This window comes from Oryx dammah, unplaced genomic scaffold (assembly GCF_014754425.2).
Source record: "Oryx dammah isolate SB20612 unplaced genomic scaffold, SCBI_Odam_1.1 HiC_scaffold_3, whole genome shotgun sequence".
Taxonomy (NCBI): Eukaryota; Metazoa; Chordata; class Mammalia; order Artiodactyla; family Bovidae; genus Oryx; species Oryx dammah.
The window spans coordinates 26,209,041-26,225,290 of NW_024070187.1; the positions used below are offsets into that span (position 1 = coordinate 26,209,041).

At 35.1% G+C, this 16,250-nt stretch overlaps 1 protein-coding gene across 1 annotated transcript in view; it reads left to right on the top strand.

Moving 5' to 3' along the window:
• STPG2 (sperm tail PG-rich repeat containing 2) overlaps nt 1-16,250 on the top strand; it is a 349,046-nt gene that overhangs the window by 234,701 nt on the left and 98,095 nt on the right. The window contains exon 9 of the mRNA XM_040238384.1: nt 7,336-7,495. Coding sequence (XP_040094318.1) covers nt 7,336-7,495 — 160 coding nt within the window. The remainder of the gene's footprint in view (nt 1-7,335; nt 7,496-16,250) is intronic.

Genomic DNA, 16,250 nt, shown 5'->3' on the forward strand with positions numbered 1-16,250 from the left:
GGTAATAAGGAGTTCATGATCTGAGCCACAGTCAGCTCCCAGTCTTAATTTTGCTGACTGTATAGATTTCTCCATGTTTGGCTGCAAATAATATAATCAATCTGATTTTGATATTGACCATCTGGTGATGTCCATGTTAGAATCTTCTCTTGTGTTGTTGGAAGAGGGTGTTTGCTATGACCAGTTTTGCATTCTCTTGGCAAAACTCTACTAGCCTTTGCCCTGCTTCATCTGTATTCCAAGGCCAAATTTGCCTGTTACTCCAGGTATTTCTTGACTTCCTACTTTTGCATTCCAGTCCCCTATAATGAAAAGGACATCTTTTTGGGTGTTAGTTCTAGAAGGTCTTGTAGGTGTTCATAGACCCGTTCAACTTCAGCTTCTTCAGCATTACTCGTTGGGGCATAGACTTGGATTATTGTGATATTGAACGATTTGCCTTGGAAATGAACAGAGATCATTCTGTCATTTTTGAGATTGCCTCCAAGTGCTGCATTTCAGACTCTTTTGTTGACCATGTTGACTATTCCATTTCTTCTAAGGGATTCTTGCCTTCAGTAGCAGATATAATGTCATCTGAGTTAAATTCACCCATTCCAGTCCATTTTAGTTCACTCTTTTCTAAAATGCTGACATTCAGTTTTGTCATCTCCTGTTTGACCACTTCCAATTTGCCTTGATTCATGGACCTAACGTTCCAGATTCCTATTCAATATTGCTCTTTACAGCATTGGACTTTGCTTCTATCACCAGTATATCCACAACTGGGTGTTGTTTTTACTTTGGCTGTGTCTCTTCATTCTTTCTGGAGTTATTTCTCCACTGATCTCCAGTAGCACATTGGGCACCTACCAAGCTGGGGAGTTCATCTTTCAGTGTCCTATCTTTTTGCCTTTTCATAGCGTTCATGGGGTTCTCAAGGCAAGAATACTGAAGTGGTTTGCCATTCCCTTCTCCAGTGGACCACATTTTGTCAGAACTCTCCATCATGACCTGCGTGTCTTGGGTGGCCCTATAGGGCATGGCTCATAGTTTCATTGAGTTAAACAATGCTGTGGTCCATGTGATCAGATTGGTTCATTTTCTGTGATTGTGGTTTTCAGTCTTTCTGTCCTCTGATGGAGCAGGATAAGAGGCTTATGGAAGCCCTTTGATGGGAGAGACTGACTGAGGGGGAAACTGGGCCTTGTTCTGATGGGCAAGGCCATGCTCAGAAAATCTGTAATCCAATTTTCTGATGATAGGTGGGGCTGTGTTCCTTCCCTGTTATTTACCTGCGACCAAACTATGGTGGAGGTGATATGATAATGGGTCCTCCTTAAAAGATCCCATGCATATGCTGCTGCACTCAGTGCCTCCAGCCCTGCAGCAGGCCACCACCGGCCCACGCCTCCACTGGGTACTCCTGGATACTCCCAGGCAAGTATGGGCCAGTCTCTTGTGGGGTCGAAGGAACTTCAGTTTAGATAATTAAAGTAAATATACTGAGTTAGACAGTAGAGAATATCAATGAAAAATAGAAACAAGCATGCAAGCAAGCAAAAGAACCAAAAAAGATTCTAGAATTATAAAGGACAAAAATGTAAATGAAAATTGACCGATGGGACTTAATAGCAGATTTGAGATGACAGAAGACAAAATCAGTGAACTCAATAAAATATAGCTCAACAGAAATCATTGAATCTGAAGGAAAACATTCAACAAAATGAGAAGTTTCAGAAATCTTTGGGTCAGTGTCACATATTCCAGCATATATGAAATGATAGTCTCAGGAGGAGAGTTGAGAAAGAAAGGGGCAAAAAAACCTTGAAGAAAAGATAGTGAAAGCTTTTCCAGAATTAATGAAAAACATGAATATACAAATCCAGGAAGTTCAGTGAACTGTTAAGAAATATATTTATAAAGAGAATCTGCTCTGAAGCATACACAGTCAAATGGCTGGAAGCGAAAAACAAAAAGAACATCTTAAAAGTGAAAAATAGTTTACTGCATACAGTGGAAATAATATGATTATGAATCTCTTATCAGAAATAGTAGAGGCCCAGAATCAGTGAGTGTTAGTCACTCAGTCATGTCCAACTCTTTGTGACCCCATGGACTGTAGCCTGCCAGGCTCTGTCCATGGGATTCTCCAGCTGAGAATGCTGGAGTAGGGGGCCATTCCCTTTTCTAGGGGATTTTCCTGATTCAGGGATTGGACCAGTGCCTCCTGTGTCTCCTGCACTGAAGGCAGATTCTTTCCCATCTAAACCACCAGGGAAGCCTCCCAGATCAGTGAAATGACATGTTAAATCCTAGGAGAAAAATAAGTGAATCAAGAATTCTGTAGCCAGTAAAAGTATCACTGAAAAATGAAATGTGAAGTGAAGACATTCTCAAATCTTTAACCATAGCCCATTCTGAGGCTAACTCAGGTTCAGTCTTTGTTCATAGTGTACTACATCTTAGGAGTCAACTTGGTGATTAAATGCTCCATATCTTGTTGGGGCTGAAGGTTTAAATGTTGGTATTTGGTAATCAGAGTTTTTAAAGATCAGAGCATACTTGCAGTTTAATATGTCCAAGATTAGAGAGTATATGAAATTTCACATGTCAAAATGGCAGGAAACCAGGATTGGAAAAATTGAATTTTTTGAAATGAACTGATCTTTGAGGCTTCAGGTCAGTTAGGGTTTTAAGTGATTAAGAATTCTGGGGATGTGGAATTATGCAGGGCCTTTGATTTTTAATTTTGTTGTTTTGTTCGTTATTTGGGGCTCAAAATACTAGAAACTTTCCTTTTAAATGTCCTATTGGTATTTCTCTGCAGGAAATGGAAATATCACAGAGGCCTTCATGTAGTCTAACAACTAATGGAAATAATAATGCTAATAATAATGGCAATGAAAACAAACAGTAGATCTTATTATGTATCAAGCACGTTGATCCGAACAAATAGATTGCTGAATGTTTCTCTAGCAAAGATGTGTTTATTTGAGATTAGCAGAGAATGGCAATTTGGTGTCTGCAAACATGGTGTATGTGTGCGTGCTCAGTCACTTCAGTTGTGTCTGAGTCTTTGTGATCCTATGGACTGTAGCCTACCAAGGCCCCCTTTCCTGGGATTATCCTGGCAGGAATACTGGAGTGGGTTGCCATGCCCTCCTCTACGGGATCTTCCCAATCCAGTGATCGAACCTGTGCCTCCTGCATTTCAGGTGGATTCTTTACCACTGAACCACTTGGGAAGTCCCTGCAACCATGGTGAGTCACGTGCAAGTCCCTGCAGGGCAAGGGAAGGAGAACACTTTTGCAGAGATGAAAAGGAAGTTGGGAGGGCTATAGAAAACAGAGTCCAGGGTATTTCATTGCCTGAGTTCTTGCCAGGAAAGAAGAGGAAGAGGGTATTTCTTCCTGTAGGGCTATACTATCATCCCTGGGTATGAGAGCGCCCTCTTCTGATGTTCTGACTATAATTAATTGAGGTTTGTGTTCCTTATGCTTTAATAGATACCATTCTAAGAATTTTGCATACATCAATTATTTTAATTCTATTATAAGTTATGTCATTTTTAGGTAGGACCCTGGCTTTCCAGATGAAGAAGTCAAGACACCTTAGACTTTAATTTGCATTAAAATATAACTTTTATTTCATCAGACATTTATGGCATTTTCCCTCAGTCTCTATTTGTGTCTTTCAGTTTGTCCTGCCGCTGTTGCCTCTGGGAAATGAAGATAACTGCTAGCACTGCCAGTGCCATCACTGGAATAGATTTTTTAAAAACTCACTTTATTTAAGCTAAAAAAATAAAATAACCTCTAAATGGAATTTTTAATGTTCTCTATATTTTAAAAATAACTAACTGCCAATTGAAAAGCTGGCATTTGAGCTTATGGCTTAAACTCATGTCCTAGGTTTTAAAAATTAGACCAGGAAGATGAGAATCAAGTAGTTTTAGCTTTTGTGCTGGGACTCAGATTGTACTGCAAAACACGTGGGATATTCCAAACACAGGAAGAGGATTCAAATACTGGGTAAAAAAAGACATGAGAAATGTCTATTATATCCACTCATCAAATGCCTTCCCTATTTTCTGTGATGTATAAAGGATCACCAACAGAAATTTGATGATTTTACCTATACATACTATTTCCCCCTGAAATGGTGTATAAAATACAATATATAGGTAGTGTTGTTGCTCTTTTTTAAAAAGGATTATTGCTTTACAGAATTTTGCTATTTTCTGTCAAACCTCAACATGAATCAGCCATAGGTATACATATATCCTCTCTGTTTTGAAACTCCCTCCCATTTCCCTCCCCATCCCACCCCTCTAGGTTGATGCAGAGCCTATGTTTGAGTTTCCTGAGCCATACAGCAAATTCTCATTGGCTATCTATTTTGCATATAGTAATGTAAATTTCCATGTTACTGTTTCCATACATCTCACCCTCTCCATTATCGCTCTTAAACAGGCTTTCAGATTTGTCTTACTAATCCTAGGAATTAATGAATGGCTAGAAAATTTGCCTGACATATTAATCTCTTAGATTAAATGAGAGTTGAAGATGAGTAAGAACAGCCTAGAAACATCAGTAAAGGACACAATTAGGGAATAAGACTTTATATTTTTTGGCTCCAGGATCACTGCAGATGGTGACTGCAGCCATGAAATTAAAAGATACTTGCTCCTTGGAAGAAAAGCTATGACCAACCTATACAGCATATTAAAAAGCAGAAACATTACATTGCCAGCAAAGGTCCATCTAGTTAAAGCTATGGTTTTCCCAGTAGTCATGTATGGATGTGAGAGTTGAATTATAAAGAAAGCTGAGCACCAAAGAATTGATGCTTTTGAACTGTGATGTTGGAGAAGATTCTTGAGAGTCTTTTGGACAGCAAGGAGATCCAACCTGTCCATCCTAAAGGAAATCAGTCCTGAATATTCATTGGAAGGACTGATGCTGAAGCTGAAGCTCCAGTACTTTGGCCACCTGATGCAAAGAACCGACTCATTGGAAAAGACCCTGGTGCTAGGAAGCATTGATGGTGGGGGGAGAAGGGGACGACAGAGAATGAGATGGTTGGATGGAATCACTGACTCAATGGACATGAGTTTGAGTGAACTCCGGGAGTTTGGTGATGGACAGGGAGGCCTGGCATGCTGTGGTCCATGGGGTCACAAACAGTCAGACATGACTGAGGTACTGACCTGAACTGAACAGCTTTTTTTTTTTTTTTAATTTTACTTTACAATTCTGTATTGGTTTTGCCATACATTGACATGAATCCACCATGGGTGTACATGCGTTCCCAAACAGCTTTTGATAAGAAAATGAAAATGGGTAGTATAATCAAGATCTTTGTAAAGTTTTCCTAAATACTCTGAGTACTTTGTAGATGAATGGTTTCTTTGTGTTTTTGTGCTCTTTTGTGCTTTCCTTTCACATACCACAGACACAGTCCTGAAAGATCCAAAAGTGATCTTTGGAGCTATTTTACCACCATTTATCCTCAGCCTACTTTTACTAAATACACTCCTAGTGTAGACAAGAAAGAAACAGTAATTGACATTTCTCAGTTGACTTATAGATTGTGGAATTTGTGTTTGATATAGTATTTGCACCAAAAATATGGAATTGCATGAAAGAATCTCCTCCACCAGTCATGATCCGTGCTTTTACCTTATTTAGTGATTCTTTGGAAGTGCGAGTTCATACTGTTGGCTTGTGCATGAAGGTGATGATCATAGGGATTTAAGGAACAAAGAAAGTACGTTTTATAAAGTATGGCTCCTAGATGGACTTCAAAAGTATGCTTTCTCAGTATCCAAATGTGTGTGACTTATTTGAAACATTAAAAAAACCTCTTTTCTGTTCGCCTATACTTTGATTGTTTAGTCTTGTTTTCTACGTTGAAATTAGCTTTTGTAGAATAGTAAGGTTGTGTATTAGATATTCAGTCATGTCCAACTCTTTGCAACCTCATGGACTGTAGCCTGCCAGGTTCCTCTGTCCATGGAATTCTCCAGGCAACAGTTCTGGAGTAGGTAGCCATTCCTTTCTCCAGGAGATCTTCTCTATCCAGGGACTGAACCCAGGTCTCCTGCTTTGCTGGCAGACTCTTTACTATCTGAACCACCAGGGAATAGGAAGATTAGCGAACCCTTTTGTAGATTCAGGGACCAATCTCAGTATTTGTTTTAACTGATCTAAACCTCACAGCAACTCACTGACATAGAATATAAGTTCTATAGTTTTCCCACTTACAGATGAAGACACTGGGAATTACAGAGGTTAAGTAGCTTGCTTAGGGTCCTACAGCAAGTAAGAAGCAGATATTTGGAACCAAAAAGGTCTAGTGCTAGAGCCTCTACCCTTAGCCACAAGACAAGTCTCCTGCCCACCAGAAAATTACTAAAACTTAAAAAATATTGTCTTTGTACATAAAACAGATGAACAGATTTGTTATATATAAAACATTATTTTAAAGAATAATTTGAAGAAAATAAGTTTTAAAAGTTTTCATTGAGGTAGTTAGCTAATGGTTTGTAGGCATTAATTGTGTAACAAATATATAATATTTTTATTTTGTTTAGATGAGAATTATTATTACAGTTATTAATATCCATGTGGTTTATGTTGATTAAAATGTTGATATAACTGTAGAACATGTTAAGAGCCATAAGTGATGAAAGGGGGAAGCCTTTTAACCTAATTGAAATCTATTAAAATGAAATAAGCAGTCTCATTTGTAGGATAAGTAAAGTATGCTCACATAGGATGGTAAAGCAGGAATAGTTTTGCTACTTAAAAAAATAAATAATCAGTGCTCTCATTTTTATAAAAAATTTGATTTTTATTGTGAAAATTGAAAATTAGAGTTTGATGTATATTATGAAGGGCATCCCAGTGGCTCAGTGGTAAAGAAGTCACCTGCGATGCAGGAGATGTGAGTTGGATCCCTGGGTTGGGAAGATCCTATGGAGAAGGCCATGACAACTCCGGTATTCTTGCCTGGGAAATCCCATGGACAGAGGAGCCTGGCTAGCTACAGTCCATGGGATTGCAAAGAGTCAGACACGATTTAGTGACTAAACAACAACAACAACTGTATTATGAAGACTAATTTTTTAAGAATGTGAATATGTATTTCATGATTCTGTTCATGTTAATTTTTTGTGAGTCAGTTTAGGAGAGGATAATTTAGGGATACTCTTTCAAATTTTTATTTTTAATAATGAAGTAAAAGTTTGGTATTTTTCTACGTATACCATTTTTTAATGTGAACATCTATGCTATATGTTTCTGGAAATTTCCTATATGTTTACGCTGGTTCATTGAAATCTGTTTCAGGGTGTTCCAGCACCAGGCGCCTATGATGTTCAAAAATCATATGAGATGTCTCAAATTCAACATAAATACATGCCACCTCGTACTTTTGTGGCTAGAATAAAACATGGCTCCTTTCTTAGCACAACACCTCGGTACCTGGACAAAGCGGATGATGGGCCAGGTAAGTAAAGATTGTCCTTTTAAAGACATGAGGGAAAAAATCTAAGGTTTCCTTATTAAAATAGATAATATAAATATACATTTACATTTATCATGTCTCTTTTAAGTTTGCAGGACAAAAAAAAAAAAAAGACAACTTTTTTTTTCAACTGTAAGGTTTGTTTGGAATTTTATGTCTTTTAATTTTTCCAAAGACAATTTTACTACAGCTCATAAGTTATTTCCTATTAGAGAAAGAAAAAACTCTAAATATGCTACATTATTGGAGGAGAAATAATTACGGATTTGGAAAATCAGTCACATACAAGATATATATCTTGTACATATCATGCCAGTCTCATGGAATTATTTAAATTTTCCTCAAATATTAAGAAAGCAACTATTTGAAAGCTAAATGTTTTTATCAGGGCTTGAAATACCAAAAGAAATTTTGATTTTTAGAATTGCAATTAGTTCAGCTACTAGTAATTACACTTTTGTACTAAAATATAATGAAATAGCTTTTCTTGGTAATGAAAATGAATTGGTAAGTCTATTTCACACCAGAGTGCTAGATAAAGAATAGGAACATGAGTTTTCAACAGTAATTTACAAATATATTGCCAGTAAATAATCAAACTATTGTAATGAATCTTTATGAGACTATAAAAAGAAAAAATGAAAAAGAATAGAGAAAATTAAGAAGTTTTAAAGAAAAATCAAAGCAGGAGAATATGATGGGTCAAACAAACAAGAATACTTGGGGAATCCTGAAATCCATAGAGGCTTGCTTTATTTTTTACTTTCAAGAATCAGGTATATTACCAACTTACAGGTCCATATTAAGTCCAAATTTAGCTTTCCTTAGTTTCTTTTTCATTTTTTGAGTTATTGTGCCATTGTATATTTTGTCAGGTTTTAGCTTTGTTTGAAGTATCAGTAGAATTCAATTACCTTTACTGTGTCCATAACCATACTCAATATATGGTCACCCAGAAATGTTTTAGGGAAATTAATTCCTTGAAGTCGAGGTATCATCACTGTCACCAAGACCAAGAACAGTCAATCAAGTAACAGATATCTATTCCAGAGTCCCTTAAAGTAGATTAACTTGGTTTTCATATTTTCTGAAGATTTTTTTCCTTTGCCTTACTCTCATCTCCATAAAATGTATTATAGATAGAATGTATAGTAAGAGTTTGAGTTAAGTTCCAGAATTGGAATCTGACTTTTCATTACTTCAGTATTTAGCCTCAGGCAAGTAAACTCACTAATTGTTTCATTAGTTTCTATTTTACAAAATTGAGATAATACTTGCTACCTACTTGACTCATGAGAATATGAAAGATTAATAAAACTATACTTCAAAGTCATTTTCAGAACATTTGAATCTCCTAGAAGTATAAAATCTTATTATAATATGAAACATGTTTCTTCTTAGTACCAAGCCAGCAATAGCTTCTGAAAGAATTGGGATAGGGAAATATCTTCATTATGAAGACAGTTATTATTTGGAAGTCAAAGACATATGGGCTGTCAATGTCACTATACAACTGTAGATTAGCTAGTTAACTAAATGAAAAGAATTTATCACAATAAGCCAATACTTCATTAAGTTTGTCATCCTGCATCTTAAAGTAGCCTATAATTCAAATAAATGATAGCAGGTATCCCACATGCCTCTATAATCAACACATTCTAAAAAATGTATGCATTTCTGAAGCTATTACCTGATGCCATGATTATGAAACTTGATTTCCTCTGACATATGTAGATACTGTAATATTATAGAATGATTCATTTTTTGAACTTAATCTTAAAATATACGGTCCAAAATATGTCACTTACATATATTTAATAGGTGACCAGGGCCAATTCAATTAATATCCATACCTTGTTTTGGTAATTCAAGATTAACTTCTGTTTGTCCTGTTACATTGATTTAATCTAGTAAAATAAGTCAGGTGTGTATCAACTCTCTGAATAGGTTCATCTTATTTTGTTGATTTTTGTTTAGGCTAGATTTTTTATTGACCTATATGACAAGCAATTCTTAATTCTATAATGAGAATAGCGCATTTATATTTATAGTTCTTAATACCATTTAACTTTTTGTTGGGGACAACTAGTATGTTAAGTCTTTAGGTTTTTGTTTTAAATCATTGTTACATGATCAAAAGGTACAATGATAGTAAGTCTGTTGGTTATATGTTTTGTGTCAATGTTTATCCTATGAATGATATTCTTTCTTATCATATCTTCTTAGAAATAGAAAAAAAGTGGGCTTTTTTTTTAGTCCCTAATATTTGTCATTTAAATCTTGGTAATTGTTTTACCTTAATACTAGTGACAAGAGCCATTTGGGTTTTATGTCAAATTATTTATGAGCCAGATAAATTATTTTCTGTTACTATATATGTGTATTTGTATACATTTGAAACTATAAGACTGAGTTAATTTATAGAGCCTGATATGAATGTTTCTTCCTTGAGTCATGACATTGGCAAGAAGAATTCAGTGCTTTGCCTTACAGAACTTAAAAACGTGTACCTATAATAGAATAATAGGCAAGTTAAAATTTTATTTCTGTCTGATATTTGTAGGTAAAAGTGGTAAGAACTGAGATTGATAAATGACATAATATGAGTTTGGTTGATATATGAATAGTATTCTTGGGACTCACAAACTTATAGAACATTCAATCACTCAACATTCTATAGCTGTGTATTTATTTCAAATTATTTTAGAACTTTTAGCAACACTATGGAAGTGATTTTGTTTTATTCAAATGAAGTCTTTTCTTTGAAGTTATTTAAGAAGGATAAAACTCATTTTCATTAGTCTAAATTAAAGGAGGAAGTAGTATAGTTGCAATCAGTATACTGTATACCATTAAATGTTGTGTAACCAATAAAAACACATTTGAATCATTTAATGAGGAAGTTATTAAATGAGGTGTATCACATTATAAAGCAATCTACTTGTACACACCAAGTTTTAATTCAGGGATATGTAAATGACTTTGTGATTAATCCAGTTCAGGTAAAGTAAAATTGTTAAGTGTAAAGAGAATTAAACATTATTTTTTTCTCTCATATTTGACCTGTTTTTAGACATTTGGAGGAGGAAAATACTCAGCAAATTTAAAAAGAAAATGAATGAAAACATTGAGAATGTGGAAAATTGGCGACTCTTTTGTATCACAGTGGAAGTATAAGTTGATGTCAGTGATTCTTAAGGACAAGCTGGCAGAATGTTTCAAATATACATCCCATTTAACTTTAACATTCTACTTCTATGATTCCTCTATGAAATAATTGATAATATGCCTAAAGTTTTACACATCAAGTATATTCATCCAAAAACACAAAAAATAAAAAGTTTTAAATATATTGAAAGAAAATAGGTAATTCTGATGTATAAGCTGAATAGAGTCCTATGAAAAATTTTAAAATGGTATATATCATTTAAACCTGGTAACAGGATAAGACTGATTTGATCAGTCATTCAACAAATATGTACCGAGAGTCTCTTACATATTAAGCACTGTTCCAGGGACTTGTGTTAGAGCAGTGAACAAGATGTAAACATTGTTTCATGGAGCAAAACTTTAGGAGCGAGACATTTAATAAATAAATGAATAAATAGGTCAATAGGTTGATAAATGAGGGAATGAAAAGAAAGAATACAAGATGGTTATAAATGCTATTGAGATAAATGAGAAAAAAGAAAGAATGGGAGTTCATTGTGGGTTCCTCATCAGTTTAAAAAGTGTTATCAGTGAAGAGCTTACTTGGAAAATAATATGTGATTAAACAACCTTAGGCTCATAAAAGATTTTGTTTTGCTTTTAAATTCTTGCTTTCCCTATATAAACATACACTGTTTTATAGTAAGTAAAAATGATTTAAAATTTTTAATAAAACAATTGAAATTTAAAGCATAATTTTAATTAAAATCAATATTTAAGTGAATAATAGATTAAACAATAAATAGTATAAATCTCACACTTTTAGGCTGAACATAACAGGTACTGAGACTGTTTTTATATAGAAAGCATAGATTATTTCTAATGAAAATAGAGTGATTTATGTATAACATTCCCATGGGAAATTATTTTATGAAACAAATATAATTCATCTTTGAAGTTAATTGGACACATCCCATGAAGATATTTTTGTTCACTTTTTAAATAAATATAAGTGATACCTTTGATATAAAAATCAGTGTAGTGTGAAAACTAATTATTTATTCTATTTTCTCAGTGGTTTGTAATATTATAGCTTCAGAAATACCATAGAGTTTGTCAAAATGCAATTCATCCCACTTGCTGAGTGCTATTGCAATAAACATGTAATTTTTTGGCTTGTTTTTCTATAGCTTCCAGAAATGCTTTTGGGCTGTGAAAATGCAGTATAATTCTGAGTATAGGCAAAAATTGATCAGATCAGTATTAGAGACTTGCTGATTTTATATCATTATTAAAAATGGTGGAAATTTTATTACTGAAAGTAAGATAACTTTATTCAATTTGCTCTCAAATTGTTTTGTTTCTTTGGGCACTTCATATATCAGGCAAATTCTTATTTATATACAATTGAGAAAGATCAACTTATTTACTAGGTGTATCTTAAAGGTAAAATTACCCTGTACGTAGTATACAGAAAATGAATTTTCTGAGTCATTCACTTTTTGTATACTAAAGAATCTTTGAAGACTATGGAAAAAGTTTCATTTGAGGAGAAATTAACTATGTTGGGGGAGGGGAAAAAAGGATTGATGCAAAATATTTTAGAATAGAAAGGTTAACAGAATCAAAATCTGAAATAGAATGATAGCCTTAAAGCAGAAAATGGACTTTGTTTATTTAGGTGGAAGGTAAGGTGACTGTGTGGATCACAATAAACTGTGGAAAATTCTGAAAGAGATGGGAATACCAGACCACCTGACTTGCCTCTTGAGAAACCTATATGCAGGTCAGGAAGCAAGTTAGAACTGGACATGGAACAAGAGACTGGTTTCAAATAGGAAAAGGAGTACGTCAAGGCTGTATATTGTCACCCTGCTTATTTAACTTATATGCAGAGTACCTCATGAGAAATGCTGGGCTGGAAGAAGCACAGGCTGGAATCAAGATTGCAGGAAGAAATATCAACAACCTCAGATATGCAGATGACACCACCCTTATGGCAGAAAGCAAAGAGGAACTAAAGAGCCTCTTGATGAAAGTGAAAGAGGAGAGTGAAAAAGTTGGCTTAAAGCTCAACATTCAGAAAACGAAGATCATGGCATCTGGTCCCATCACTTCATGGCAAATAGATGGGGAAACAGTGGAAACAGTGAGAGACTTTATCTTTTTGGCCTTCAAAATCACTGCAGATGGTGATTGCAGCCATGAAATTAAAAGACGCTTACTTCTTGGAAGAAAAGTTATGACCAACCTAGATAGTATATTCAAAAGCAGAGACATTACTTTGCCAACAAAGGTCCGTTTAGTCAAGGCTATGGTTTTCCCAGTGGTCATGTATGGATGTGAGAATTGGACTGTGAAGAAAGCTGAGCACCGAAGAATTGATGCTTTCGAACTGTGGTGTTGGAGAAGATCTTGAGTCCCTTGGACTGCAAGGAGATCCAACCAGTCCATTCTGAAGGAGATCAGCCCTGGGATTTCTTTGGAGGGAATGATGCTGAGGGTGAAACTCCAGTACTTTGGCCACCTCATGTGAAGAGTTGACTCATTGCAAAAGACTCTGATGCTGGGAGGGATTGGGGGCAGGAGGAGAAGGGGACGACAGAGGATGAGATGGGTGGATGGCATCACCAACTTGATGGACGTGAGTTTGAGTGAACTCCGGGAGTTGGTGATGGACAGGGAGGCCTGGCATGCTGCAGTTCATGGGGTCACAAAGAGTCAGACATGACTGAACGACTGAACTGAAGTTGTAAAGAATAATTGAAAATGTATAGATTTTATATATAGGGATAATACAAGTATAACTCTTTTTTTTATACTTTGCATTATTGCATTTTACTGATACAGCTTTTTTAAAAAAATAAACCAATGCTCTGTGACTACCCTGTTGAGGAAGTCGATCCACACCATTTTTTCCAACAGCATTTCTCATTTCCTGTCTCTGTTGCATGTTTTGGTAATTTTCACAATATTTCAAGATTTTAATTATTATTATATTTGTTATGGTGACTTGTAGTCTGTGATCTTTGATGTTACTGTTTTAATTGCTTGGGGACATCATGAACTACACCCATCTAAGATGGCAAACTTAGCTGGTAAATGTCATATGTGTTGTGACTGCTCCATCAACTTGAAATTCCCTCTCTTGCTCTTTCAGGCCTCCCTATTCTTTGATACGTGACGATATGGAAATCAGGCCAATCAATAACCCTAAAATAGCCTATAAGTGTTCAAGTGAAAGGAAATATTACATCCCTTACTTTAAATCAAAAGCTAGAAATGATCACGTTTAGTGAGAAAGGCATGTTTGAAAGCTGAGACAGGCTGATATGATATAATATTGTTGCCTGTAATCACTATGCTATGCATTACATCTCTATGACTTATTTATTAGTTTTAAGTTGTGTGCCCTTAAATATCATCTCTCCTCTTATTCTATTCCCAGGCCCTAGTCACCACCATTTTACTCTTTTTTTGGAGTTTGACTTTAGATTCACATGTAAGTGATATCATACAGTATTTTTCTTTCTGACTTATCTTAGTATAATGTAATTGAAGTCCATCCATGTTGTTATTACAAGTGGCAGGATTTCGTTCGTTCTTGTAGTTGAACAATATTTGATTGTGTGTGTGTGGCATGGGCCACATCGTCTATATCCATTTACCTTTTCATGAACACTTAAGGTTGTATCCCTATCTTGGCTAATGTGAATAGTACTGCAATAAATATGGGAGTGCTTGTACGTCTTCAGTAGTGGAGCAGCTCTTTATACAGATTTCTTAAACACAGAAAGTGACATTACAAAGCATTCAACAGATACAGTATATAATAGCAAGCTTGGAAAGTACATAGTGGCAAATCCTCATGGAATCTTAAATAAGTATAATAAATCATATGAATTTATAATTGCATGTATATATTTGCAGTAGATCAAAGCTCATGTGTTCAAAAGTTTTTCACATTTCATCTGTAACAACAAAATATTTTGCTTATTAAATGATATGGTGACTTCAAGGAAAAAACAACTGTTTTATAAATTTATATAATCCTCAGTTTTAATTCATGAAGATGTTTAGCTTCAGTGAGTGAACTGAAAGTTGCTCAGTCATATCCAACTCTTTGCAACCCCATGGACAGTAGTCCACCAGGCTCTTCTGTCCATGAAATTCTCTAGGCCAGAATACTGGAGTGGGTAGCCTTTCCTTTCTCCAGAGGATCTTCCCAACATAGAGATCGAATCGGGGTCTCCTGAATCGCAGGTGTATTCTTTACCAACTGAGCTCTCAGGGAAGCCCTTGGACCTTCAAATCTGAATGAAGCTAATCAAATTAAATCTTAACAAAAATGTGTGAAAATTTTAGGCAAACATAATACAACTTTAAGTGGTCAGGCTTGCCTTCTAATGGAAGAAGTTGTCCCCCCAACAGTCAGGAGGCTTCTTATTACTGAATATCTCTGTCCATGAGCTGAATGACTTAACTTCCAGGAATGCTTTGGGATAGATTTCTGCAGAGTGGGAAGTTGGATTTGAGAAACTTTAAGCCCTCCACCCCTTTGCACTGTGTCCAAGTCTAATAATTCTCTAGATTATTAGTATAAGGGCTTCCCAGGTGGTGCAGTGGTAAACAATCCACCTGCCAATCAATGCAAGAGACGCAGGAGATGCAGGTTCAACCCTTGGGTTGAGAAGATCCCCTGGAATAGGAAATGGCAACCCACTCTAGTATTCTTGCCTAGAAAATCCCATGGAAGAGGAGTCCAGTGGGCTACAGTCCATGGGGTCACAAAGAGTCAGACATGGCTGAGCACGTGCATGCATGCGGCTAGTATACAAGAATGTAAATTATACAAGAATGTAAATTATAATGTGATTATAATATAAGAATGTAAATATAATATAAATTATACAAGATTGTGAATTATAATCTGATTATAATGAGATTATTTATGAAGGAAATTTGAATTTGTAGAGAATAAGGGCAAATAATACCATCTCTAATCTGTATTCAAAGTTTTAGGAATTTTTTTCCTAAAGACATCATATTAAATATTTCATTTTCACCTATATAACATAGGTCTAATTCCATTTTTATCAGTAATGTCATTGATAATAATGGGTCTTGAATAGGAATCACTTTTAGCAAGAACAGTAATTTATCAACACTTTATAGTGTCAACAGACACTTTTCAAAATACTTTGTATATATTAACTAGTTTAATTTTCACAACAATCCTATAGTTACCACACTCTACAGGAAAAGTAACCAAATCTTAGTTTATGTTACTTGCTTAAGCTTTCACATTTCAAAGATACCAGGCATTCAAATATAAGATGTTGGCACATGGACCTGTGCTTTTAACTGCTGTTTTCTAAGTATAGTTTTAATTAATAAATTGACACTAAATTTATAAATCCTTTGGTTATGAGCCTGATTAGAATGAATTCTTTCTCATTCCTTAGGGTTTTTATATACCTGTAGGTATAAATACATAAATGATCAAATAGAACATATAAAGGTGAGTCAGCTGTAAGATAGAGACTCTATCAATAGTATGAGGTAAGTCAGTCCCTAGGCAATAATT